The sequence below is a fragment of the Prinia subflava genome, chromosome 8 (assembly GCF_021018805.1).
Source record: "Prinia subflava isolate CZ2003 ecotype Zambia chromosome 8, Cam_Psub_1.2, whole genome shotgun sequence".
NCBI classification, from domain to species: Eukaryota; Metazoa; Chordata; class Aves; order Passeriformes; family Cisticolidae; genus Prinia; species Prinia subflava.
In genome coordinates, this window is record NC_086254.1 from 33217785 (window position 1) to 33242877 (window position 25093).

The 25093-nt window shown below is 45.6% G+C and overlaps 1 protein-coding gene across 2 annotated transcripts in view; it reads right to left on the minus strand.

Moving 5' to 3' along the window:
* Positions 1-693: 693 nt before the first annotated feature.
* PTPRT (protein tyrosine phosphatase receptor type T) overlaps positions 694-25093 on the minus strand; it is a 446577-nt gene continuing 422177 nt past the window's right edge. For both annotated transcript variants that reach the window (XM_063404659.1, XM_063404660.1), the window contains 7 exons: positions 24900-25049; positions 19929-20102; positions 16278-16409; positions 12380-12505; positions 9638-9801; positions 8426-8561; positions 694-7676 (listed from right to left, as the gene is read on the minus strand). In XM_063404659.1, coding sequence (XP_063260729.1) covers positions 7623-7676; positions 8426-8561; positions 9638-9801; positions 12380-12505; positions 16278-16409; positions 19929-20102; positions 24900-25049 — 936 coding nt within the window. In that variant the 3' untranslated portion in view covers positions 694-7622. The remainder of the gene's footprint in view (positions 7677-8425; positions 8562-9637; positions 9802-12379; positions 12506-16277; positions 16410-19928; positions 20103-24899; positions 25050-25093) is intronic.

Sequence of the window (25093 nt, forward strand, 5' to 3'; positions counted from 1 at the left end):
ACTCCAATGTTCTTCATTTCTTTGTTCCTCCCCCACTTTGTGCATGATGTCTGGGATTTGCTTTTGGTCGCTTTGGGTCACCTGTCCTGGCTGTGCCTCCTCCGAGCCTCCCTCACACCCCCAGCCCCACCCCAGCAGGGCTGTACAAACAAAGCTCTGTGCAATCCCCGCTCAGCAATAACAAAAATATCTGTATTATCAACCCTGTGCTCAGCACAAATCCACACCCCATCTCCAAACCAGCCGCTGGAAAGGGAATTAACTCTAGCCCAGCTGAACCAGCACAGTCCATCTATGGAAACCACCAGAATAATCTCAGGAACCTGTCAACAATTGCCATTCAGCACTGACTACCAAGGAAACAATACAGCAATACCTGCTAGAGAGAAAAAGTTGCAAAAATATGCTTTGCTGTAACCCATGCTGCTAAGACTGTAATTTTCAAAACTACTTAGCTCACATCCACAGCCTTTCTGAGAGGACTGACACAAAATCTGCAGCTAGGCTGAAGTGCCTGCTGAATTCTCTTTGCTGCTCTTCATCTCCTCAGTGACAACCATCATGCAAAGCCCATCACTGTGACAAGATGCTGGTCTTAGTTTTTGTCATGCAATCACCCCATCATTTCCAGCAGTGCTGCTCACAATGCCCTGTCTCCTCTAAGTGCAAAGAAAAGGCACAAGTACAAGAGTCTCTTAGTAAAACATTAATCTCAGATCACAGATTTATTTTATGGATTTGCAACACAGCCCATATTACAAACATTGTCTGGGAACATTTACAAGAATAAATAAGATGGACTCGCAGTTGTAAAAAAAAGATTACACTTCACTGTAATGTACAGTCAAAAAATATATCTGATATTCATTGACTTGACATTATTTACCTTCCTTCTTTTAAGCTAGAAAGAAAAGACACTGAATGCACAGTGTTGAGAGTTTTGTATTTATATTTTTTTCCTTTTTTTTTTCTCGCACGTGCTTTATCTATCAAACATCCAAACTGTACAAGTGAGTTTCACCAGTAATCCATAAAGGCCGAGGGGGAGGAGAGGGGGCGGCATCGCAACAGCAGAGACTCGCTCGCATGCAGCACTCCTCCCTGCCCAAAAACACACCCAGGCAGCTGGGAGGGCCCAAAAACACACCCAGGGAGCTGGGAGGGCAGGATGCAGCACTCCTCCCTGCCCAAAAACACACCCAGGGAGCTGGGAGGGCCCAAAAACACACCCAGGGAGCTGGGAGGGCAGGATGCAGCATTCCTCCCTGCCCAAAAACACACCCAGGGAGCTGGGAGGGCAGGATGCAGCATTCCTCCCTGCCCAAAAACACACCCAGGGAGCTGGGAGGGCAGACTGCTCAGCCAGAGGCAGCCACAGCATGGCTGTGTGAAGTGGTGACAAGCCTGGCAAGAAGTGATGCTGGCACATTTGGATCCTGACAGGGTCGGTGCAGGGAGGGAGGAGATGGAATCGGTGTGGGAGTGAATTTTGTCACTGCAGTTAGTCAGGATGGGTTAAGGGATGTGTTAAGGATGCAGCTCAGACTCTTGGCATAGGAGTACAGTGTTTAAATGCTGGCAATTCAAGGAAGGGCTAGTGGGGCAATGAGGGGGTATTTGCAGTTCTGCTCCAGGTACTGGAAGTCCTGCACATGAAGTTTGGTTTGACTGTCAGCAATGTGAAAAACTGAGCAGTGTTTGTCCTGGGGAGTCTCAGAGTATTTAAATTAATGGAAGCTTGTAAATTGCTGGCCCCACTTCCTTTTCCATCCCCCCAGACACACTCCTTCCCATTATTTCACACAGAAGAGTTCCTGGCGGTCCTCACTGAAAGATGATGTACTCACACAAGGAAATCCATCTCCACAGTGCAAGACACGTGAGGTGTCTCACAGGGTGTCCCAAAGAGTGGCATTTCAGGGGACCAGATCTCCACTGGAACACTCCTTCTGTGACAACTGCGTCCCCTAAAGGAACCACTACACTCCTGGGTACTCATACATGAAATATCAGGATTGGACCCCAAGGGACACCAACATCATCTTCACCCTGTACCTCCAGAGTGGCATGGACTGGCTCATGTTTGTACTGCTCAGAAACAGCTCACTGAATTGAATTCCGAGAAAAAACATTTTAGTTTTTCCCTTTTCATCCTTTTTCCCCCCCTGCCAGGAAACACTATGGGAACACCAGCATCTGGCATTCAGTCTGCTGCATTAGTTTGTCTTTTAAGGCTCAGGTTGAAAACAGAATAGTGCTGGAAAATCTGCTGCATGAACTGGGATGAGGATGGAAAGTCTAATTTAGATCCCTCATGTTTTTACAAACTGGAAAAGCTGCCAGGTTTTCACATTCTGCTAGTCCAACATTAAACTGTAGGATATTCTGGGCACAGTTTATTTTTTTTTTTTTTTTCACAAGGGAAACTTTTAAAATATTTTAACACAGCAAATAAAAGTTAGAGACTAGAGGTCACTGGAAATCAGCAAGTTTTTGTGTATTTTTTTTCCCTTTCCATCACACTCCGTGCCACCAGGATTTGGTGGTATATGAAAATGTATGATTCTGCTTGACAGTTTGAGCAAATTGTACATTCTTCAAGTATGCATATGAGGCAGATGATTGATACCTTTTCCAAGTCAATGAACAGATAATACATGATGGATTTTCCTTGTGGTCCTTGCCAAAATGGCAGAAATTGGGCTTTGCTCGCTATGCTGTTGGCTCACCCTCGAGGAAAAAGAGCTGTAGGTATTTTTGGGAACAGGGAAAGAAAGAGCACTTGCACTGAAGTTGTATATTATGTGTGTATGGCTATAGAAGACTGCAATCTAAATAAGCAGGAGTGCAGGAGGGTTAACAGAATCCTCATTACTCACATCTGTCTCTCTGACTTAGCTGCCTCCTCCTGCTCCTCTCTCTGGGCAGGGCAGCTGCAGTGCTTTGTTCTGCCCTCACACAGCAGGAATATGGAATTTTTGACCCAATGGCAGTGGTTATGGTGAATAAATGTTGCCACTTTTGCCACACGGCCACCTTTATTTTCCTAAAAAAACGGGTTAACTGTCTTTTGTACACTTAAGACAAATTAAAGATTTTCAAATGAAAATGCAGCAGTTCCACACCAAGGTCTTGAGATGCCCCTTGCACTGGCTGGAGAGTCACAAAAATTAACTGTGCTGCCAACATCACGGAGTTGATTGTTCATATTTATTACAGAACAATGAAGTTTTCCAAGGGGAACTTTTGCACCACATTGCCCATCCAGGACCATGCCAGGACTGTGCACTGCTCTGTGACGACTTCACTAAAAATTCTGCAAGTGTGACAGACAGAAGCACCTCATATTTGAAGATTCCTCTCTCGAGCAAATCTTCTTTTATCTTTGTCCCTCAGGATTTATTCCCTCTGTCACACTCCGAGTGCTCCATCTCCACAGCACAGAATGTGACATTACCTGGTTTTTATGATCTTGGCAGGAATTCAGAAGAGTGAGGGAGAGATGAGAGCAACTGTGCAAGAATGAGAGGGAGAGCAAGGTGCAAATTTCCTACCTGTTTCATGATCCATTTCATTTGCCTTCTCTTCCAATGTTTGGTTTCTCCCAAAGGAGATTTCTTCTCCTTCCCCTCACTTCCAGATGGAAACTGGTTTAACTGCCTCCTGAACCACCTGCTGCAGGAGCCTCTCTCCTTCCTCTGACTCTACAGCACACCAGGAACAGTGACCAGCAATCCCTGGCTTGAGATTCCCAAGGGAAATCCCACAAAATTCTGCTAAAGGGCCTGTGGAAAGCAAATGGAAAAGCCAGTCTAGCATCCATGGGCTTAAATCTACTGCTGTGGGGTCTATGTGGCTACTGGACTTTTTTTTTCCAGGGAGTTTACAGCTCCAGAATAAAAGGCTAGAAACTACTGATAACCAGTGGAATTCATTGCTGCAGATACATCCATTAATAATTTAAGATGCTGGTTACCCCCAATATGAGACAGTGACCCCAAACCACCTGTTTCTATTTCCTTGTATTTCAGACCAAACTTTACATCAACTCTGTGCTGTCACAAACAGTTCCCCCTTGCCTCTGAAGGATGTCTCCATGGAAATAAGTTCATCTTCATTATGTCCATTCAAATATTTTCAATATGATATGTTTTCCAGCCTAAAATTCAATCACGGAGGAATTCACCTTTTTTTACTGCACATTATCACTTTTCATCCACAGCAGGGAATGCTTAGGCTGAAAAGCTCCCACTGACTATTAATCCTTCCAGGAGTGAGAAAACCTCCTTTATCTCATCTCATAACTTCTTTCTTTCCCCATGAAAACAAACCCATCACCCATAATCCTGCTTCAAACACATTATCTACTTCACGATGGGCTATTCTCTAGGGTTTAAACAACCTCCAGGTAATAAAGTGATTTAGAGCGTGCTTTTCCACACAATTCCCTTCATCATTAATTCACACTTGGCATATATGCACTGTGCAGGGAGGAACAGCATGAAGATCCCTGAGCCAACACAGGCTGGAGCTGGGTCAGTCCCCCAAAAGCACCATAACTGCAGGAATTTAGAACAGTTTGGCAGCACAGTGTGCAGTGCCTGCTGAGATCCTTCCATATGGGTTGTAGGCTGGACATTGGGAAGTTCAGACACATGGTTGAGTGGCCACATAATAAGCTGTGACTAACAGTTGGGCTGCGGTTACCAACATTGGCATTAACTCCTATAAAATGTAAAATTTAGCTTCAATATCTTTCCCTGCAGTTTGTGCCAACATCACTTGGCATTTGCAGAGGGCTGAGCACACAGTGAGCTGCTGTGGGCCAGCTGATAAAAGTCCTTGACCCTTTAATAGTGTTTTTCATACCATAAAACACATCCAAACCTACCTCCAGACCCTAAACCACTGCACTGCCAGTGCTGTTCTGCTCTGCTCATCCCACACCTCCTTCCCCTCACTCACACACCCCTCCTGTGGGCTTAACTCTGGCATTTCAATCCACTTTCTTTTAAGTTAAGCCTAAATTACTTCACACCTCAGTGATACTGGCATTTCTTTACCTCTCTGTTCCCTCATCCCAGCTGTCACCCTCAGTGCTGGCTTCCCTCCCCTAAATCATGAGGGAGACCTGTCACTGTGCTACTTTCCATGTAAAATTAACAGGATGCTAAATACTAATTAATATTTCCATTGTCTCCACAGGGAGTGGCTCCCTTTGGCTTTCTGGAGTCAGCAGAGTCAAAAACACTTTGCTGACTTGTAGCTTCTTCATACCTGGGCAGTTGTTGAAAAATCCCATCCTGGGATTAGAATTCCCTCTTCCCTTTTCTCTCCCAACACCTGACCTACACTGTCACATCCAGCCTGTAATCAGAATACCAACATTATTTCCTCTCACTTTTCATCTCACTTTTTCTCTCACTTTTATCTCATCCTTTCACTTTGCCTTCTAGTTATTTTTCCTGCTGAATAGTGTTGTTTAGTTGCATAGAGAAAAAGAAACTAATTCAGACCAGTAGCCTGTGCCTTGAGATGCCAGACACCCACTGACAGCCCCAGCTGGAACTAAAGTTGATCTCATGATTTTTTTTTTGCAGGCAACAGGAAGGACCAACCAGAAACAGCAGAGGCTCCTGTGAGAAGGTGGTTCACAGTCAGTTAAGACCTGATATTAAAGCCAAGAATGCAAAGCTCCTCAGAGAAACCCTAGGTGGTTCAGCATCCTCTGCTTCTCCAGAGGGGTATTAATGAACCCTAGGCTGGTGGGTGACAGTGCTCTGGTTGGGTTCTGGTGTGTCTGAGCTGCTTTTGCCAGATTTCATTTCCAGCCCTCCTGGTCAAGGTGAGGGTGTGACTATTGAAGAGAGGATGGCCATGAAACTGAGGTGCTTTTTGAATTCACAGACAGAATCAGCAAAGCATTTTGAACTTCTCGTGTGCTCTGTGCCAGGCATGGGCAGGACAGAGCTCCCAGCAGCCTCTGAGTATTTACCTGAGGGTGGAAAACTACAGGGTGAGAAGAAAATTGGAGTTTCTTTAAACTCTTACCTTCAGTCTATCTTTTCGCAAGTCTGAATTTGAAGAACCTTACACCCCAGAATCTAATTTACAGCCTCATATCCCACACCCTCAAGATAAATAAATGCCTAAATTGAAATACTAATTATTGTAAAGTCTTGTTCATTCAATTATTTTTTTTTCTCCAAGATCACCCTGCAGTCCTTAATGATTAACTACTTAAACACACTTTTTCAGAAAAGCAATTTCTTAGCTGCTAAGAAGTCAGAATGAGGTCCAGAACCATGGCAAAACACATCTGGTGTTTGTTTCAGAGAAGAAGACTTGCACAGGCATTTTTGCAGAATAGAACAAAAGCTGTTTTGCTTAAGAAGAGAAGTTGCTGTGCTGGGCTAACACTTTTCTTTACAGGTGTCAGAATAGGTTTCTGTGTATGTACATCACCTTTTCTACAGCTCCAGTGGATTACAATTTTGAAGCTTGAAGGGCCTGGAAATAGTGAGGAAATCTTGCCCAAACCCAGTTTTAAGAACCTTCAGACTTCAAACTCTTGAACAGGAACTTTCTTTGCTGTCTGCTTGCACAGTGCCTAGTTCAGCAGGGTCCTGGCATGACTAGGGGTCCTAAGTTCTACAGCAATACAAATAATAAATAAAAAATAGTCATACATAGTATATGAGCAATAAAACCTACTTCATACCCTGTTTGTCAAAGACACACTGCAGCCCAGCTAACACTTGGGAAATGTGGTAACCAAGTTACCAAAGTTGTGAGACAAATGCAATTGGTTTGATGCAAATATTCAACCTTCAGCTTCGAGAGGCTGGGAAACTCCTCAACAGCTTCAGCAGCAAAAGGACACAGACCAGAGGGGTGGAACTGGGTCATGCACAGCCCTGGAAGTCCAGCAGAAACTGGGAGGAAATATCTGTGTGGTGGCAGTGAATCCATGAACAGATTCTCACGTCCACCATCTATTTTCATGCTTAAAGGGACTAAATTTGGGAAGAGAATTCCAGCGTAGTCTTTTTTTCTTTTTTTTTTTTCCATGTGTGTGTGTTGGCCTTTTCATTTGGAAAAACAAATAAAAGGAAACAGATAAGGTAGACAAATTGTAATGAAACATTTCATGTATCCCCTATGGCTATCTCATTTTTCCCAAATGACTGCTGCATGAAATTAAAAAATTAAAAGGCTGGGATTTGAGAACAAAATTATAAATTAAAAAGGAGACATTTAAAAGAGAATTTCCTAAGGGTTTCATTCCTTCCCCACTCTGCAGCAAGCAGAACAAAAACACAATCCAAAAGAGGAGTCAGAGGGGATTAGAAAGTCCAGTCTTTCAGCCTGTCTCCCATTTTGCTAATTTTTACAGTAAGTTATTTAAGAAGCAGTAGATGTTCCGATAGAAAGCAGGCAGCAGCACACACAGGCATCGTCTCCTCCTTCCAGCGAGGTCTCTGCAACCTCAGTCTCTTGCTGAGAAGGAGGGAGAAGTTCTCCTTCCCACACTTGTTACTGCCTTCCAGTGTGGGACAGGGGAGAAGCATCCACCAGAGTTTGGGGTCTGGCACATCATGGGGTCCCCTCCCTTCGCTGGGCTAAAAGGAACTCAAGTATTCCAGTGCAACCTCGTATACAAATTTATACTGTTCCTGAAAGAGAGGACACAAAGGAATGCCATTAGGATATGGGAGAATTCCTCAGAGCCTCGTTCTACAAGCAAAAATACCTCCTCCCTCTTTCTGATACCCTTTGGCAGGAGCAGGCAAACACTGGTGGTGTTTCTGAGGGATCCTGAGCAAGCATGGCTGGGAGATGAAAGTGGAATTCATCAGTGGAAGAGAAAAGCACTCAAAGAGACAGCCCCAGCCTGGACTATTCATGATTTGCCTCCAGCCCTCACTGCATGTGTGGCTTTTGAGGCACAAACTCAGTGTGATGGATGGAGATGACCGAATTCAGGGCAGTTTAATCTCCTGGGCTGCAGACAGCCAGGCCTGGGGGCTGGACTGTTCTCCCTTCCTGGTTTCAAGACATCTCACAGCACCTAGCACTGGGCTGGACAGGAGGACAATCCCTGCATGGACAGGAGGACAGATCCCTGCATGGACAGGAGGACAGATCCCACTCTTCCCACAGCCATGGTGACAGCTCTGTGGGGTTTGACCACCTGAGGCAGCTGGGCATGGGACACAGGATCCATCACTCTGCATCCCCTCTTCTCAAAAGGAGAAGCAGGAAGACTCACTGAACATGCTGAGACAGGATCAGTTTTAATTCTGGTGTCTTCATGTTCCCATTCATTTGGATTCATCCTGAACTAAGCCATTTTGGCATTTTCTTGCCCATCCTGAAGTCCCTTGCACACACAGGGTGGGGAAGGAGCGTGAGGATGCCTTACCAGTGACTCCACCATGTTGGACTTGTTGTTCCTCAGCGTTTTCACGATGTGGAACACGTCGATGATGTTCTGCTGCTGGATCATCTCACACACACTGCAGATGGCACAGAAGGTGCCGCTGCGCCCTCCACCATTCCTGGGAGCAGGAGAGAACAGGGGAAGGTGGAGCTGGTGAGGCTGAGGGAGGGAGAGCACACACAGCTCACACCCCATGGGCACTGGGGAAGGTCTCTAATGTAAGGGAAAGGTCTCTGATGTAAGGGCTGGTTGTGGATGTGCAAGGGTTTGTGCATCTCAAGGGGCTCCAAGAGAGCTGGAGTGGGGCTATGGACAAGGGATGGAGTGACAGGCATACTGGTTTTATGTTTACTTGTTCTGTTACTAAATTTAGTGTGGTGGTTTAAGTGCTTTTTCTGAAGTGAGATAGGATTAAGAGAAAAGCAAGCAGGCCTAATTTAAAGGTTACAAACATAGGTTTATTAACACACACTAAAAGAAGAAAATAAGAATCTAAATGAAACTTTTAAAACATTCTTCTTCCTCCACAAGGGGAAATGGCTCCCCACTGCCAAGGGGCAGGGATAAATGGGATATTGGGAAGAAATTTCTCCCTTTGAGGGTGGTGGGGCTTTGGCACAGGGTGCCCAGAGGAGCTGTGGCTGCCCCTGGACCCCTGAAAGTGTCTAAGTGGCCACTTGGGTGGCTGTACAGGGTTTGGAGCACCTTGGGATAGTGGAAGGTGTCCACTAGAACTGAGGGGTGTTTGGGGTCCCTTCCAACCCAAACCATTCTGTGAGTCTGTGAAAGTGGAGACCTGTAGAACAGGGGCAGGGATGGGAGAGCTAAGGCATTCCTGGAGTGGGGGACAGGGAAGCTCAAGGACTGCAGTGCTGCAAGTCCCTGCTCTGGGCTCACAGCAGCTCTGTGCTCACGGCAGCTCTGTGCTCAGAGCTGGGTACACGGCGGGGCTGCTTCAGTCACGAGACCTACAATGTGCCGGGGCTATTGGGGCTATTTCCCACTGCAGTCAGTAAAGTCCCTGGGCCAGGATACTACAATACCGTACAATACTCAACTCGAAGCGCATTATAAATGTACTTTAACTCCATTTTCCCCAGCAGAAGCCTGGCAAACCCCCACGTTTCCAGACCCACAATCGGCTGTCCCGCCGCAGCAGCGCGCCGGGCTGCGGCCGCCCCCGGCCATACTCACAGGCAGTGGACCACCGTGCGCCCGTCCCTGCCGTCGTACTGCTCCTGCCACTTCTCCAGCCTCCTGACCACCTTCAGCAGCGAGCGCTTGGAGGGCGGCGTGTCCCTGTAGGCCGGCCAGCCGATGTACTGCAGGTGCTGCACGATGCGGTACCCGTCCTGCGGCTGCAACAGGGCCTGCTCAGGGCCTGCGCGGGCAGGGCCGCACCCGCCGCACCCCACACGGGCCTTGGGGTTACACTTGCTTCTTTTTCACTTATAGAATTTGTTCCCATAAGTTGATAGGAGACTAATGACTGAGTGCTTGACTAAGACAAAGAAGTGGCCAAAGGAGATGGCAGCACAAGGCTACACCTATTGTTTTTGTGTCTCTGGGAGTTCCCCTCAGAGAGAGGAGATAATGCGAGTTTTTGAGGAGTAAAAGACAGAGCTGGGGGAAGTTTCTCTCTCTTGCTCTCAGCATCAAGGAGGACAGTCAGGCTGCCCCTCACTGAAGGAAGAGTTCACAGCCATCACTCTGCCTCTGCCTCGTCCTGGGAAAGCTACCATCATCTGCTCGTGTACCCGGGAATCCTGAGCTCACTTTCTCCTGCCCTGCTGGGCTGCCCCTGCCCCACTGCCGCTGTTTCTTTGGAGCTTTGAGGCTTTCCTGCTACTCTGCAGCCCTGCACTGCCCAGCCCTGCCGGGACACCCCTGCTGCTCCAGCTGCCAGCGCAGAGCTCCTCATCTCATCCATCGGCCCGGGACTTTCCACCCTTCCAGCTCAGCTTCTCAGAGTCCTGCAGGGGCACCAAGATCAAACTGCCCTGGGCCTTTTGTGAAAGAAAGCCCTTGAGGTTCCTGGTTCTGTTTATTATTAATGCTGTAGTTGTTGTTGTTTGTTTGCTTTTGTCTCATATACCAGTAAAGGAACTGTTATTCGTATCCCCATACCTCTGTCTGAAAGCCCCTTCAATTTTCTAAATTAGAATCATTTGGAGGGAGGGGATTTGAATTCTCCGTCCCTAGGGAGGTCCTGCCCCTCCCTAGAAGATACCTGTCCTTCAAACCAAGACACACAGGGCACAAACAAGGGCTTTTCTCTCACCTGGGTAACGTTAGTACAGATCCAAACAGATATCAAGCACATGGGTGTAGCAATGCACCCCCACTCGCAGGTGTTCCCGTGTCAGGAAAGGATTTGGGTTTCATTCTTTGTTTCACTTATAAGGCAAAGAACCAGAAACTTTGACGCTCCTCTCAATGTAATTGGCCTAGTGCCAGAACAAAAGCACCTGTTGGATCCTTGAAATGTAACTCAAGACCTGTAGCTATTTCTATTGGGCAGGATGCCAAAAATCCCACCTTTATCTTTATGTACTTAAAGCAGAGCACCAAGATTCTCAGTGCATTCCCAGGGCAATGCAGCAGGTGCAAAAGGGGGCTCCCCTGCACTGTGCAGGGCTTTTATTGTTTTGTTTTGTACAGTTTATTATTTTCTTGTTAAATTAAAACCTTTTTGCTTTTACAAGACACTCTCGACCATGCCATCTCACTAGTTATTAATAAGCCATTTTTGAGAAGTTCCTGGACAGCCCTCAGAGTGTGTTGGACCCTCATGGAGCTAAAAATGCTCAGTGAGCATCCCAACACACGGGACCCCTGTTTGGTTTCCAGAATAAAGTTTCATCAAATTGCACAAACAGCTCAAATGTCTCTCTCCTGGCTGACTGTGCTGTGCCATAAGAAGTAGAGGCAGCCCTCAAAAATTCTCAGGGGATAGTGGAGGGAAAGGCTCCTCACAGGTTTGCTGGCAGAGGCCGTGGTGTTGGACAGGGATGGTGCAGAGAGCTGTGAGAGCACAGCACCCGCCCTGCCAGCCCTGCACCCGTGGGCCAGCTCCATCTGAGAGCCACAGAGCCTTGGTGTGACCAGTTTGATGACCCCCAGGCTCTCTCTGGGACACAGCAAGGTGTCTAATATCCAACCACTTGATTAATTTCTGTGGTTGGACCACAAGGTTCCCTCTGCACTGCCACAGCTCTGACCATGCTGCACAGGCTCTGACCATGCAGACACTGATGTGTTAAACTGCATGGAAATATAATTTGCAGAGCCTGCTTCCATTTCTGACTGGAAAAAAATGAAAGAGGAACAACAAAGGAAACATAATCAATCTGGGAAACAACTAATGAGAGAAAAATCCTCCTTTCCTGCAGCCCTGAAGTCGGATTGCCAGGGCTCAGCGTGCAAATAAACTTTGTTTCTATCATTTCAGCTGTCCTGGGGCTGAGGGACACAGACAAAGAGTTGCTTACAGAAATGGCAGTTGCTTATTTATAGGGAAAGCAGTGGCAATTGGGAATCCCAGTCTAGCCAGTAAACATTGCATCTGTCTTCAGAGATGCTGCCTGGGAGCTGACAGATGGAGAGCTGCTGACACCATCCCAGTTTATTTCCTGCAATACTGATGGCTTTATATCGGCTACTAAGTGATGAATTGTTCTCAAATACACACAGAAAAGTGCTCACCATTTAAATACAGATTTTCAGCTCATATCATCCACTTGCTGCCTTCAGCCAAGAGTCCTTTAGCAATGCAGGCTGATTAAATGTTAATTAAAGGAAGTAGCTGCAGTGGAATTTCATTCCTAGGTGAGAGATTCTGCATCTCTAAACCACAAAGTCTTGGCTCTGCTTCTTCCTCGAGCCAAAATGTGTTTTTGAGAATAACTAGGGAACGTGGTATTTCTCCTCTCTTACCCTGGCCATGTTGCAGATCCGGAATATCCGGTTGATGATATCTTCATCAATGTCTGCTGAAACAAACTCCACTTGGATTGGGCCATAACAACAGGACGTCTTCTCTGGCCAGTACTGCATGCAGAGCTAGAAAAAAACACAAAACCAAACAGAGATCTTAATTATTAACATATCCAATCGTTCCTTTTGGATCTATAACCAGCTCAAAATCCATCACCAATCTTGTATATCGTTGCTTTGTTCACAGAAGATCTAATTCTAGCTCAGTAAAACATTTTATATCCTGAATATAAAGAAAAAAAGAATGATCTTTTAGGGCCTGGACTTTCATTCCTCTTTATTTTGTATGAACACGATTTGGAACTGATTGAATTCTGGGTCTAGAGGTGCAGAGAAGGGTACAGATTTAACAGGAACATTAAAAGATTACTGTCTGTAGATAAACTTAATGGTAACCATAGAGATTTGGTAAAAAGGAGAAAACAGTACAGGCACCAAGATTATTCTTAATTCAAACACACTGGAATGTCTTTTTTTGTGTAAGATGAATTTTTTAGTTTTCTGGCTCTACCAGTGAACAGGGGAAGGAGAGTGAGTTTGGTCTGAGAGCAACAAGAGCAACTCTGGTTTCAGGGTAAACCACTACTGCACCTCTGAAGTTTGTGAAGCAGGCTGGGAGTCTTTTTCTTGTGCTGATATCACTGAGTTGAAAGGACAAAAAACACCCTATGCACACAAATTACAATCTAAGGATTTGAAATCCAGCTGGAAATAGATCATGGTGCAAAAATATTTTGCATGAGATCTCATTAGCAGTTTCTGCTAAGATTGTATTTCTTTGTGTTTTTTTTTTTTCCTTCCTATTTTCAAGTGTAATTTTGTACAAGTTTTGAAACCCCCAGATGCTCATTTGAACTCGATCTCGAGCTTTTCAAGTTCAATCACTGCCAGCAACAACGTTGAGTGTGTGCATGCGACTGCATTAATTCTGCACTCCTGCTCTTCCTTTGATCACAGAGGATTGAAATTGGGTGGGATATTCACACAATCTTATGCATCTTTGCCCTTGTTAGTTTTTCAAGATTAAGCAAGCCAGCCAAGACCACACAAGCAAGTCCTTTGAAGGGTTTCTTTACTCTTCGTTCAGACTTTCAAGCTGCCTAGTGATCTGCTCTCAAAGCATCTGTCCCACAGGCAGGGAGATGTGAGCCGAGCAGGAGCTTTGGCAAACAACCTCAAGGTGCAGTGGAAAGCAGAATAAGATTAAACCTTTCCTTAGCATGGAAAGTTTGTTCTCCCAGAGCAGGTCTGTGAATGGCCACCTCTCCAAACACACAGGCGTAGATGTACACACTGCTGCCAATGCCTGTTGTGTGCCCTGCCCTCCACAGGAGTTTATTTGCCTTTTCCCTGTACTCAGGGCACAGCCTGGGGTCAGGCACTGATGAACAGACAGGTAATGACAACACTGTAATGCAAGGACAGTGCAGGCACAGTGCCAAGTGCTCCTCCAGAAAACACATCCCACAAGGGATCTGCTGATCTGCTGGAGGGTAGGAAGGACCTGCAGAGAGATCAGGATTGATGGGCTTGGGTCCACTCCATCACACAATGGTTGTGTGTGGTCTGAAGGGCAACAGAGCTGGGGAAGGGTCTGGAGCCCCAGGAGAAGCTGAGGGAAAGGGGCTCAGCCTGGAGAAAAGAAGGCTCAGAGGGGAAACCCCATCACCCTCCACAACTCCCTGAGGGTGCAGCCAGGTGGGGGTCAGGCTCTGTCCCCAAGAAACAAGGGACAGGATGAGGGAAACAGCTTCAAATTGTGCCAGGGGAAGTTTAGATTGGATATTGGGAAAATTTCTTCACTGAAAGGGTGGCAGGCAATGGAACAGCTGCCCAGAGCAGGGGTGGAGTCACCATCCCTGGAAGGATTTAAAAGATGTGTAGATGTGGCACTTGGGGACATGGGTCAGTGGTGGCCTTGGCAGTGCTGAGGTAACAGCTGGACTCAATGATCTTGGCGGTCTTTTCCACCCCAAATGATTCAATGATATCAAACTGTCTTACCATGTCCTGGTGGCTCATAAAATACAAACTTTAAAATCTTCCTTAACTTCCAGTGCCAGCTGGGTGTTCTGGCATTGGCTGCACTCTCAAGGGAGGTGACAGTGTGCTACAGAAACTGTCACAGTGACTTCATGCACTGCCAAATCCCCTTTTCTGTGCCTACAGACCACATCATAACAGCAAAACTTTGATAGGGAAAAATCTAAGCTTTTTGCAGAAAGATAGTCACCAGAATAACACTGGCTGGGGCTGAAAGGTTTGTGTTTTCCCAGAACCAAGTGTGAGGAAGTGTGTCATTGCCAGAAAAAAATGGGTTTTGCTTTGAAGTGCCAGGAAAAGAAAGGTGAAATTTGTCTCTGGATTCAATGCCAAGATGCAGAATAAAGGAGGGTGGATGAGAGAGGGAACAAGAAGATGCAGAGGACCTCTGGCTCCTCACAGAGTGGTGGGACTCTGCAGGTACCAGGAGAGCCCACTGCTGAACAGAGCTCTCCCTGGGGCTGGAAGGGAATCCCACTGAGTTCCCCATGGTGGGACATCCCCTGGAGGACTGAGGTGATTCGCTGCTCCATCACCACCCAAAAAAGAGACCAATAATTCACTGCCTTCAAGTGTGATAAGACAGGGAAGAGACAAATGAAAAATGAATCCATGAAGTACCAGCTACTGAGGGTTCCTCTCCTCTCATTGAAAAAGGGCTGTAATGGGTGAATTAACCATGCCAAATGTACTGTCCACACAAATTGCATGATTACACCTTTTGAAAGCTGTAATCCTCTGCCACTCATCAGCAAGGTGGCTGGAGACACCAGGGCAGGAGGAATGGCAAAAGCTCCTCCCTGGCAAACTCAAATCCTGAAAATAATGCTGTGTCCAGTAGCCAAAACCCAACCTAGATATGGAATTCAAGAGGAAAAAAAAAGGTATAAAAGGACAATATAATTCTCAAACTGTGCAAAGCACATTTCTCAGTATTACAGAATTGTACTGGAAAACTCAGGGGAAAGATCCTTCAAGTTATTTCAGCTCTCTTGGTTTTATTCTTCTGGAAATGCCATGTGAAAAAAGCAAGTATGAGGTACCCTGGGGCTGTGGTAGGGAACATTTTCCTGAACCAACCACAGACAAAAATATGAAAGGGGAAAAAGTGGGTTTGGGAGGGAGATTTTGGCCTGCAAACATGAAGTAATTCTGTAATATATATGCATATAGAACTTTTTGATACTTTTAAATATATCTATTTTACATACTTTTATATCAAGGTATTTATATAATAAATGGGGAGACTTCATAGCAACTTTCCAGTACATAAAAGGAGCTTACAGGAAGGCTGGAGGGGGACTTTTCAGAAGGGTATGGAGTGATAGGAAGAAGGGGAACAGCATTAAGCTGAAGGAGGGCAGATTAGATGGGATATCAGGAAGAAATCCTTCCCTGAGAGGGTGGGGAGGCCCTGGCACAGGGTGCACAGAGAAGCTGGGGCTGCCCCTGGATCCCTGGCAGTGTCCAAGGCCAGGCTGGACAGAGCTTGGAGCAGCCTGGGACAGTGAAAGGTGTCCCTGCCATGGCAGGGGGTTGAAGTAAGATGATCTTCAAGTTCCCTTCCCATCCAAACCCTTCTATGATCCCTGTTAATTACAGTAAGTATTAGCTTACATAGAGCCAGGCATATGGGCTTATTCTCCATTAAAACCCAAAACATCACCTATAACTTTCCAGCTCCCCCTCATTTACTTATTGGGGTCGGAGGCACCAGAAAATGGAAGCAGGGATTCTCTGCAGAGCCCCTGGCTTTGAGAAGGGAGTGACATGGCAGGAATGAGGAGCCACCCACCTGTGCTGCATCCATCTCGTTGAGCATCACCACGGAGGAGCAGTTGTAGTCAAACACCAGCCTCCAGAAGTCCGCGATGGTGTTGGGCAAGGGGTGCTGGGTGACAATGAAGGCAGCGGGTTGCTTGTGGCTCTAACAAAAGAATAAGATTAGTTAAAAAAAAGAAGAAAAAATTCAATCAACTTTTATTCAAAGCAATATTACACCCGGGAGGCTGTGGGGAGGCAATCTGAGCCATTTAACCAGATTATACAAATCACATCTCCTGCTCCTTGTTATCGCTCCGCAATGAATGAACGCCTCGTAATGGGATTCTTTTGCTCCCAATAAAGACATTTCATTAAAGAAGTGTCACAAGAGCAGAGATTACCCAAATCAATTATTTATATTTTGAGACTCAGCAAATAATGCTAATTCTACTATTACTACTACTACAACTATCAGTAATATTAATAATTGGAAGGAAAACAGCTGGAGGCAAATGCTCTCCTTTGTGCTGCAGTGGCCTGGAGGAACTCCAGAAGGGATTAGCCCCGTCTGCTGTGGCTGCCTGGGGCTGCAGTGTGACAGAGGTGGCACATTTGGATCCCAGCCATCCTTTATGAGCTCGTGGGGCAGCATTCAGAGCCGGTGACATTGGCATTTAATTTTGGATCTTATTCTTTCACCTCAGAAAGGTTCCCCTGACCTCAGTCTGCCTAAGCACGGAGGGGTGGAGCTGTGCTCCCAACCTCTGCAGGGCTGTGTTAATGAATGTTTGTGAGGCTCTCACGGATCAAAGGCAACAAGCTGAAAACTTTATCGCTTCCCAGCCACGGCAGGCAAGGCTTAAATGAGGCTGGAAACTGCACAGCCCTTTCTGCTGTACATCTGTGAAGCAGGCTTGAATCAAAAGGCACGCTAATTCTGGGGTAAAGAAAACAAAAAAGCAGAAAAAAGCCTCCAGTGGAATAAAATGTTGGATTTAAAGTGAAGAAATAAATAAAATGCTGAAGTACTGAGCTGCCCATTGTGGGGGTTTGCCTTTTCTCCTCCATGTGAGGCAGATGTGGGTGGAAGTGCTGAGCAGGCCATGCTGGGCTAAAGGAGCTTTTGAGGGTGCACCTGTGAGGAGGATGGCGGGACATGATGTACAGAGAAGGAAAACAAAATCATTTCTTGGGAAATTTCAGTCTGGAACAGACTTTTGTCTTTTTCCCCACTCTGCACTCCACATCTAGAAACACCAGAATGGGTCAAAAGTTGTGAAGTACCAGACCAGTGGTGGCAACAGAGCGGCAAATAAAATGGTGATGTTTATCTTCTAACTAAACACCAGAATGTTCCTGCTAAGGTTTTTCATGGTGTGCCAGTAGCAAACCTGGCCAAACTCTTGGCTGAAGGTCACACGTGCTTCTTGGGTTTGCCATTAGGAGAAAAAGAAACCCTCTCCAGCTCTTTGCTACTGATGAGGAACCAGGTTCACTGTCCTATTTCAAAGGGAAATGACACAGAGGTGTGAATTACTCATGCAAGGGAACATGTGTGGGATTATGGGGGAATGATGACGTCAGGGACACATAAATTCCTGTTTTTCTCCAAACCCCATGCATTAAACACAAATCTATCATCACTTCTTCATGACTTGACTCATGATGTGATTTAAGTCTCATTTTTTAAGGATTATCTTCCATTGTTTTGGGGGAAGCTGAGGGACAGTTTTGCTCCTTTCAGGGCAAAATGGGATGGATGGAGGGTGTCCTCTAAGAGTCCCTGCTCAGTACCAAACTTCACACCTCAGCAAGAACAGCTATGAAAATGTAGGATTCTGGCTGTTCCACTGTGATTGTTTTTGTCTCCAAAAGTTTCTGAATCCTTTATGGAAGGATAAAGGAGTCAGAGAACATCACAGTGGCTGAATTTCAATGACAGGTGAAAAACTGCTTTGTGCTTAAAAAAAATAATCCACTGCAATTTTGTGGGGAAGGATACAAATATTTGCAAAGCGATTTGAGGTAATGAGGGCTGGAATGTACAAATATTCCCAATCCTTAAGAAACCAAAGACTGGATTGTGCTTCTGCATATGTGCAAAAGCACTAAACATGCTTTAAAAAACAAATTTCCTTAGGCATGTTTGCAATGAAAACATCCCAACCTTGCTGAAAAAATCTAAAACAAATTCTGTGACCATTTGACTGACTGTCTTAAATGCAATAGTATTGCTGTTTCCCAAAGACTGAAGAACAGACAAAATTAAAAAACAGAGACCTTGCTGCTGCCAAGGAAAAATTGATGGCATTTCACCCTGGATCATATTTACACATACTCCAAGTGCAATAATTAGTGGCTTTAAAGACATCTGTGTCCAAAGGCAGCACAGCAAAAAGAAGCCATCAACATAATTCATCCTCCACAAATGACCCATGCTATGTGATTCCAGGCTATAAACAAAGTGAGGGAAAACGCCTTTGGACAGAGTCACATCAGCTCAACTCACATCCTTTAGCCTGAAAAGATTTTGCACATCTGATCCCTGCACTCCCACATTTTAACTGCATAAGATCAAATCAATCACTCGCTGCACACTGCAAATTATCCTTTTCAAAGAGCTGACCTGGCAAACATTTCTCTTCCCAATGGATACAAAACCTGATGTATGGGAAGAGCTGTCCCCCACTTTTTTATGCATCTACCTTTCTGTGATCAAACCTCAGACTGCACTCTGAGGGATGCTTTGCCAGAAGTTTTCTACCAATGTGGTGCAGACCTAGGGTGTGTGATCACAGAACAACAGAATGGAACAGAATGTGCTGAGTTGAAATAGGCCCTCAAGGATCATGGAGTCCAGCTACCAGCCCTGCACAGCACCATCCTCAAGGGTGCCCAGAATTACTGTCTGAAAGCTTCTTAAACTCTGTAAGGCTGGTACTGTGACCACTTCTATGGGATAATCACAGTCTAGAAGACATATTTTGGTGACAGGGAAAATTCCCAAAATTCAAAGAATTCACAGAATCACTGGGTTGGAAGAGACCTCCAAGATCAAGTCCAACCCAGCCCTAACACCTCAACTAAACCATGGCACCCAGTGCCACATCCAGTCTTTGTTTAAACACATCCAGGGATGGTGACTCCACCACCTCCCCAGGCAGACCATTCCAGTACTTTGTCACCCTTTGTGTAAAAATTTTTTTCCTGATATCCAACCTATATTTCCCTTGGCACAGCTTGAGGCTGTGTCCTCTCATTCTGTCAGCGCTGCCTGGAGAAAGAGAGCAATCCCACCTGACACAGCCACCTTTCAGGGAGTTGTAGAGAGTGATAAGGTCACCTCTGAGTGACACCCCCAGCTCCCTCAGTCATTCCTCACAGGGTTTGTGTTCCAAGCCCCTCTCCAGCCTCGCTGCCTCCTCTGGACACGCTCAAGTGTCTGCACGTCCTTCCTAAACTGAGGGGCCAGAACTGGACACAGCACTCGAGGTGTGGCCTCAGCAGTGCCGAGTACAGGGGAAAAATGACCTCCCTGCTCCTGCTGGCCACACGCTTTTCCCCAGTTTGGAGATACCACACTCAGAAAGCACAGCTAAACACACTTTTTCCCTTCTATCCACTCTCCCAGAAAAGCGTCCCGAGCGGGGCTAAGCTCCAGGCAGGCCAGAGCAGTGCTTACATCCATGAGGGCAGCGTTGATGTAGTTGCTGGACTCGCCGTCCACGGAGATGAGGAAGGGCAGGCAGCGGTCCAGGGGCAGCACGTCCATGCAGCGGTTCTTGTCGTGGTTGCGGGGCAGCAGCCCGATGCTGCAGTCCTCCGGCCGCACGCGCGGCGTCACGATGTTCAGGGTCTGGGCAGGGAGAAGGACACAGACAGCCTCAGTGCCTCGGGGTGTGCCTCACAGAGGGATGCCTGTCGCTATTGTTTACGGACAGCACAGGAATAACAACACGACTCTCAGTTGACAGCAAATGAGAGCAATCTATTCTTCTAAATCCTCTTTTTGTACAGCACTTTGGTACAATGAATACGTGTCCCATGTTGAAAAATGTAACCAAAAATGTGTGTTCTATTTTCACCTGTTGAAGTCGGTTGGGAGATATTGTTCCTTATCTCTTGTAACTCTAGGGGGGGAAGAGGGCAGATGCCTTCTGTTAATGGGACACCTGAGAACACCAGATAAGGCAGGGCCTCCTTATCTCCTCCTCCACCCATCCTCCTCCAAGGGACATCCCCTGTGAATGGGTCATTGAAGGCTCTCACAGGACTGATAACATCACCTCATCCCATTGGGAGATGCTCCACCCAGCGGGAGCAGCCAAAGCCTTTCCACTGGGATAAAACCAGAAATCCCAAACCCCAAGGTAGCTTGTTTCCACTGGATTCCCAGAGGGAATTCCTTTCTTGAGGATCATATCTACTCCAACAGAGCCACATCTGTCACTCTGGGAGGACTCACTGCAGGCTGCTCCCAACACCCTGACCAACAGGGTGTCAGCTTTGCATTCTGACTCTGTCAGTGGTCCTTTGTACTATTGCATTTATCTTATTTTATATTTATCTTTCTTGTTGTTTGTTTTCTCTCTATTAAATTGTATTTCTGACTTGAAGTCTCACTGGTTTTGCTTTCAAACCAGCACAATATGATTGGTCATTCAGAGCCTACATCTCTTTGTAAACACCTTTGCCAGTAAACAAGTTAGAAAAACACCACCTGCTAATGGTTTTTCGCCTCCCAAGGATTGTTTGGATTCTTCCTTAGGATTTTCCCATGCCAGAATGAGAGAGTTTCTTGCTTGTCTTTCTAGCAGTGCCTGAAGCCTAAAATCTGACCACTGTCAGTACCCACAGATGCCATATGCACAACACGTTTGTTTTAAGGGGGCTCAGAGCAGCAGAGCTCTGGCTGCTGCCTGTAGGTGAAACCTGACAAAGTAAGGGCCTTGTCACCCTTGTAGAACCACAGCTCAGGCCTGCTACTTTGGCCAAGCAGGAAAGTGTTGTGACAGGTAGAAGAATTATGAAAGAAAGGCCTTATAAAATCAGGCTTGCTCTATTAAAATAATACTAGCCTGTCATTTCTTCTAAGTGCATCTAACAAGCAATTTGTAAGTTACCATATGAAGCTATTTTGAGAATGAGAAGTTCCTTTAACATAACAATCTGTTCTGAAGGTGAAAAACAAATGCCCCTGTAATAACAAGGGATTTGTCCCATGAGAATTAGTAAAGAAAATATGATTTTTAAACAATCCAAGAATAGATAGATTTGATGGACAAGTAGAATACTTTTTACTGACCAATAGAATAATTAACAAGAAAGCTATTAGCCAATTAGAAGTTGCCCTCAAGGTTTGTAAAAACTGTGTAAAAACCAGCATGCTGCCATAATAAAGAGCTTTCTGAAGATTCTGTTGTGTCACTCTGTGTGTCGTGTCCACCCTAATGATAGAAAAGGGCCACGGGAAAGTGACTCAGCTGAATTAGAGGTAGAAAAACGAGTTCTATAACCATGATGTGCTCATGTCGTGTTTCATGGTGGTTGGTTGGATTACATTTGCTGTGCTGTTGTCACTGATAACGGGGTAGCTGCTTAAAAAGGTCTGGTTCTGCAAGGAAGGGCTCTCCTTTGCACCCGCCTGGGGACTCTGCCTTACTCAGCTTTGTAACATTTGGAATCCCAGAGATAAAAAGGAAGAAGCACTCAGGAGCTTGTTGCTGTTATAACACATTGTGTTTTGCAGGTTGTCCTGAGGAACTCCTCCAAATATTGTTAGTTCCAGCAAATCTGAGAGCACTACACACCTCCTAAACATTTCCAGCCCTAATCCCACAGAGCAGCATTTCTGCTCTTTCTAGAGGTTAGAAATAGATGTCACAGGCATAAGATGCAGCTTTGACCTGGTGATAGAGAGTGAAAACCTCCTGTTTCTGCATCCTTAGGGTGGAAGCACAAATCCTTCCCCCTCTTCAGGTGGGTCCTGTGCAGGTGTACCCTGAGTACTGACCACCCAGCAGGTGAGACTGTGTTCAGAGCCTCTGGGGATCCCTCAAACTACTGACTTATCTTATAAAAACCTAAGTAAAATGTTGTTTTGAGGTTTTTTTAACAGAAAGGTCTATTTGTTTCATATATTATTTAGATTGCTACTTTCCCTTTGAAGTGACACAGAGAATTCTTCACTTACATAGTCACACATAATCTCTGGAGCCTTGCTGTCAGTCTTTGACTGATATCTGCCTTTTCCACAGCTTGACAGACTATGTTTCTTTAAATCTATTTTACTTTTGTGTTCCCCATTGTGGAGGCCTCCTGACAAACCAGTCCAGGTTGGTCAGCAAGGATCAAAACTCAGAAATCAAAGTGAATGCATCTTAGCACCAGTGCTTAAGTGGAGATAGATCAGTGACTGTCTGATGTAATTGTATTTTCATTTTTACATCTCCCCTACCTAAGCAAAGCCTATGGAGTCCTAGAGTGAACTCTCTGCAGCCAGAAGAATACAAAATATTTAGGGGCCAAAAAAAAAAAAAAAAAAGAAAAAAAATCTTACAAAGAGCTGGACTTCTGCCACAGAGAGGTTATGAATGAAGAAAAGAGGAAGGTCAAACAATCAAAGATAAAAGAATGTGTCAAAGTATAAAACTTGAAATAATATAGTTGCTCTAAATTATTCAGGTTCTTCATTGTCTGGAGATGGAAAGCAGGGAGTCTGGCTGGGGAAACAACATGAAATCTCAGATCTCTGACAGTGCAGATAATCAGGCAGGTGACTTGCTAGCAATTTACTCCTGCCTATTTTATGCTACTTCCCTCTCTCTCTTGTTCCTGTACTAATTCAGATTACAAAAACTCTCCAGAGTGAGCTTTTGTGTGTCCAGACAACATGTAGAGCATGAGAAATACATCCAGCCTTACCTCAGGGCCAGTGGGACCTAAATACCACAAACTGCAAGCACAGATCTATAGTTATATCAACTGGTTCCTAAAGATTGCAGCAGAGATAGCAGCTTTTGCATTAAATCCAGACAATCAGAGCTGAGGAACGCTCTGAGCCAAAATCCTGTAAAAATAGATTCTACAACGAGACAGACACCAAACCTCTTATGCAAAGCACAGTGGAGCAGCTCCTTCCCACAGGAGCTGCCAGCCCCTGGCAGCTCAAAAGAACAAGCACAGAGGTGACAAATCCCGTCTCATATCATGACAAAATACACCCAGCAAGCAGTGGCTTTTTTTTTTAATAATGTTTTTTTAAACAGCATTTGATGAAGTTCGGCTCTGGCTCCTTCATGCCAAGTATTCAGAACCAGAAACACTTTTACAGACCTGCTATCACTTGATAGAACCAGATCTTTTTTTAATTGAACTGCCATCAGTTGGGATCCACATTCTTTATCTCACTGTACCAACCCTGATGATTCCTGTAAGGCTGCAGATAAAAGACACACATTCTCCCTTTGAATAAAGAGGGAGGAAACGAGGCCTCTGACTCAGGCTGGGGATCCCAAAAGACATTCTCTTGCTGCAAAAGACACTTTCCTAGGAGAGGGGGTGGGAATTTACTACAATTAAAGCAATCTCCACCTTTTCACTCTATGAGTGGTCTCAACAAGGAGTAGATGTCTCTCTCTTTCCTACCAAACTCATCTTGCTCCAAATTTGCCACAGTCCTGTTTTTACCCTACATCAGGGTTGGCTCAAAATCACAGAGCCACAGAATGTTTTGGTTTGGAAGAGACTTAAAAGCCCATCCATTCCACCCCTGCCATGGCAGGGACACCTTCCACTGTCCCAGGCTGCTCCAAGCCCTGTCCAGCCTGGCCTTGGACACTGCCAGGGATCCAGGGGCAGCCACAGCTTCTCTGGGCACCCTGTGCCAGGGTCTCTTCAGCCTCACAGTAAAGAATTACAGATTCCTGGGGAATAAGACTGGAAAACTTAGCTCAGTGTTCAGAATGCTGGGTGAATCCTGCACTTTGTGAGAGGAACAACTGTACAGGGCCCATGGCTGGAGTGTCCCAAGCCCATTTTCCAGGGTGGGATAAGCAACAGGGACAGGAAACAAAGGAGGGGCCCCTATTTTGTTGCTTGCCCTGGGCAAAGAGCTTGTGGAGCACTTGTGAGTTTTACTGTCCATCATTTTGAGTATCATCACCAGTGAACAGTGAGGGATTCATTGACATTTAATTGAAAATTAGCAATAGCCAAAATAATGCTCACTGAGCTCCCTCTCTCCCCTGTGTGGGAGGTTGTCAACAAGTTGGTTGTCAAAGCTTGGAAGCACCATATGAGCCACAAGAATGGATAATAAGGCACCTTGAGGCATAAATGTTTCTGTATAAATTATGGAAGGAAATGAACAACACAATACTCATTAAAATAAGAAGTAGAGCGTCATGTGTGAAAACTAGTACCCTTGCTCTGCTGGAGTGATGGGGACATTTTTTTCCTTGCTGAAGGCTGAATAGTCCATGCTCAAAAACAAACCTCTGCCTGACCCAGTAGTACAACAACAATCAAGTGAAATCAGACCTTGGCTCAGCGTCCCCCTTGTCTGCCCTGCTGGAAATCACAAAATAACACACAGAAATAGATTAAACACCTTCAATACACCAACTGCAGTGACTGAGACATACGAAATTACCTGAAACTCATCTTTTATCTGGCTGGAATTGGTCTGTGGATCCAGTCTGCTGATGTTGTAATATATGGATCTGAACTCACAGACTGGGATGGCTGTGTTGCCACAGAGACATGCTTCCAAAATGGCATCATGGACAAACACATACTGCTCCTGCACAGGGAAGGAGATATCAAAATCACATTTTTAATACAGAT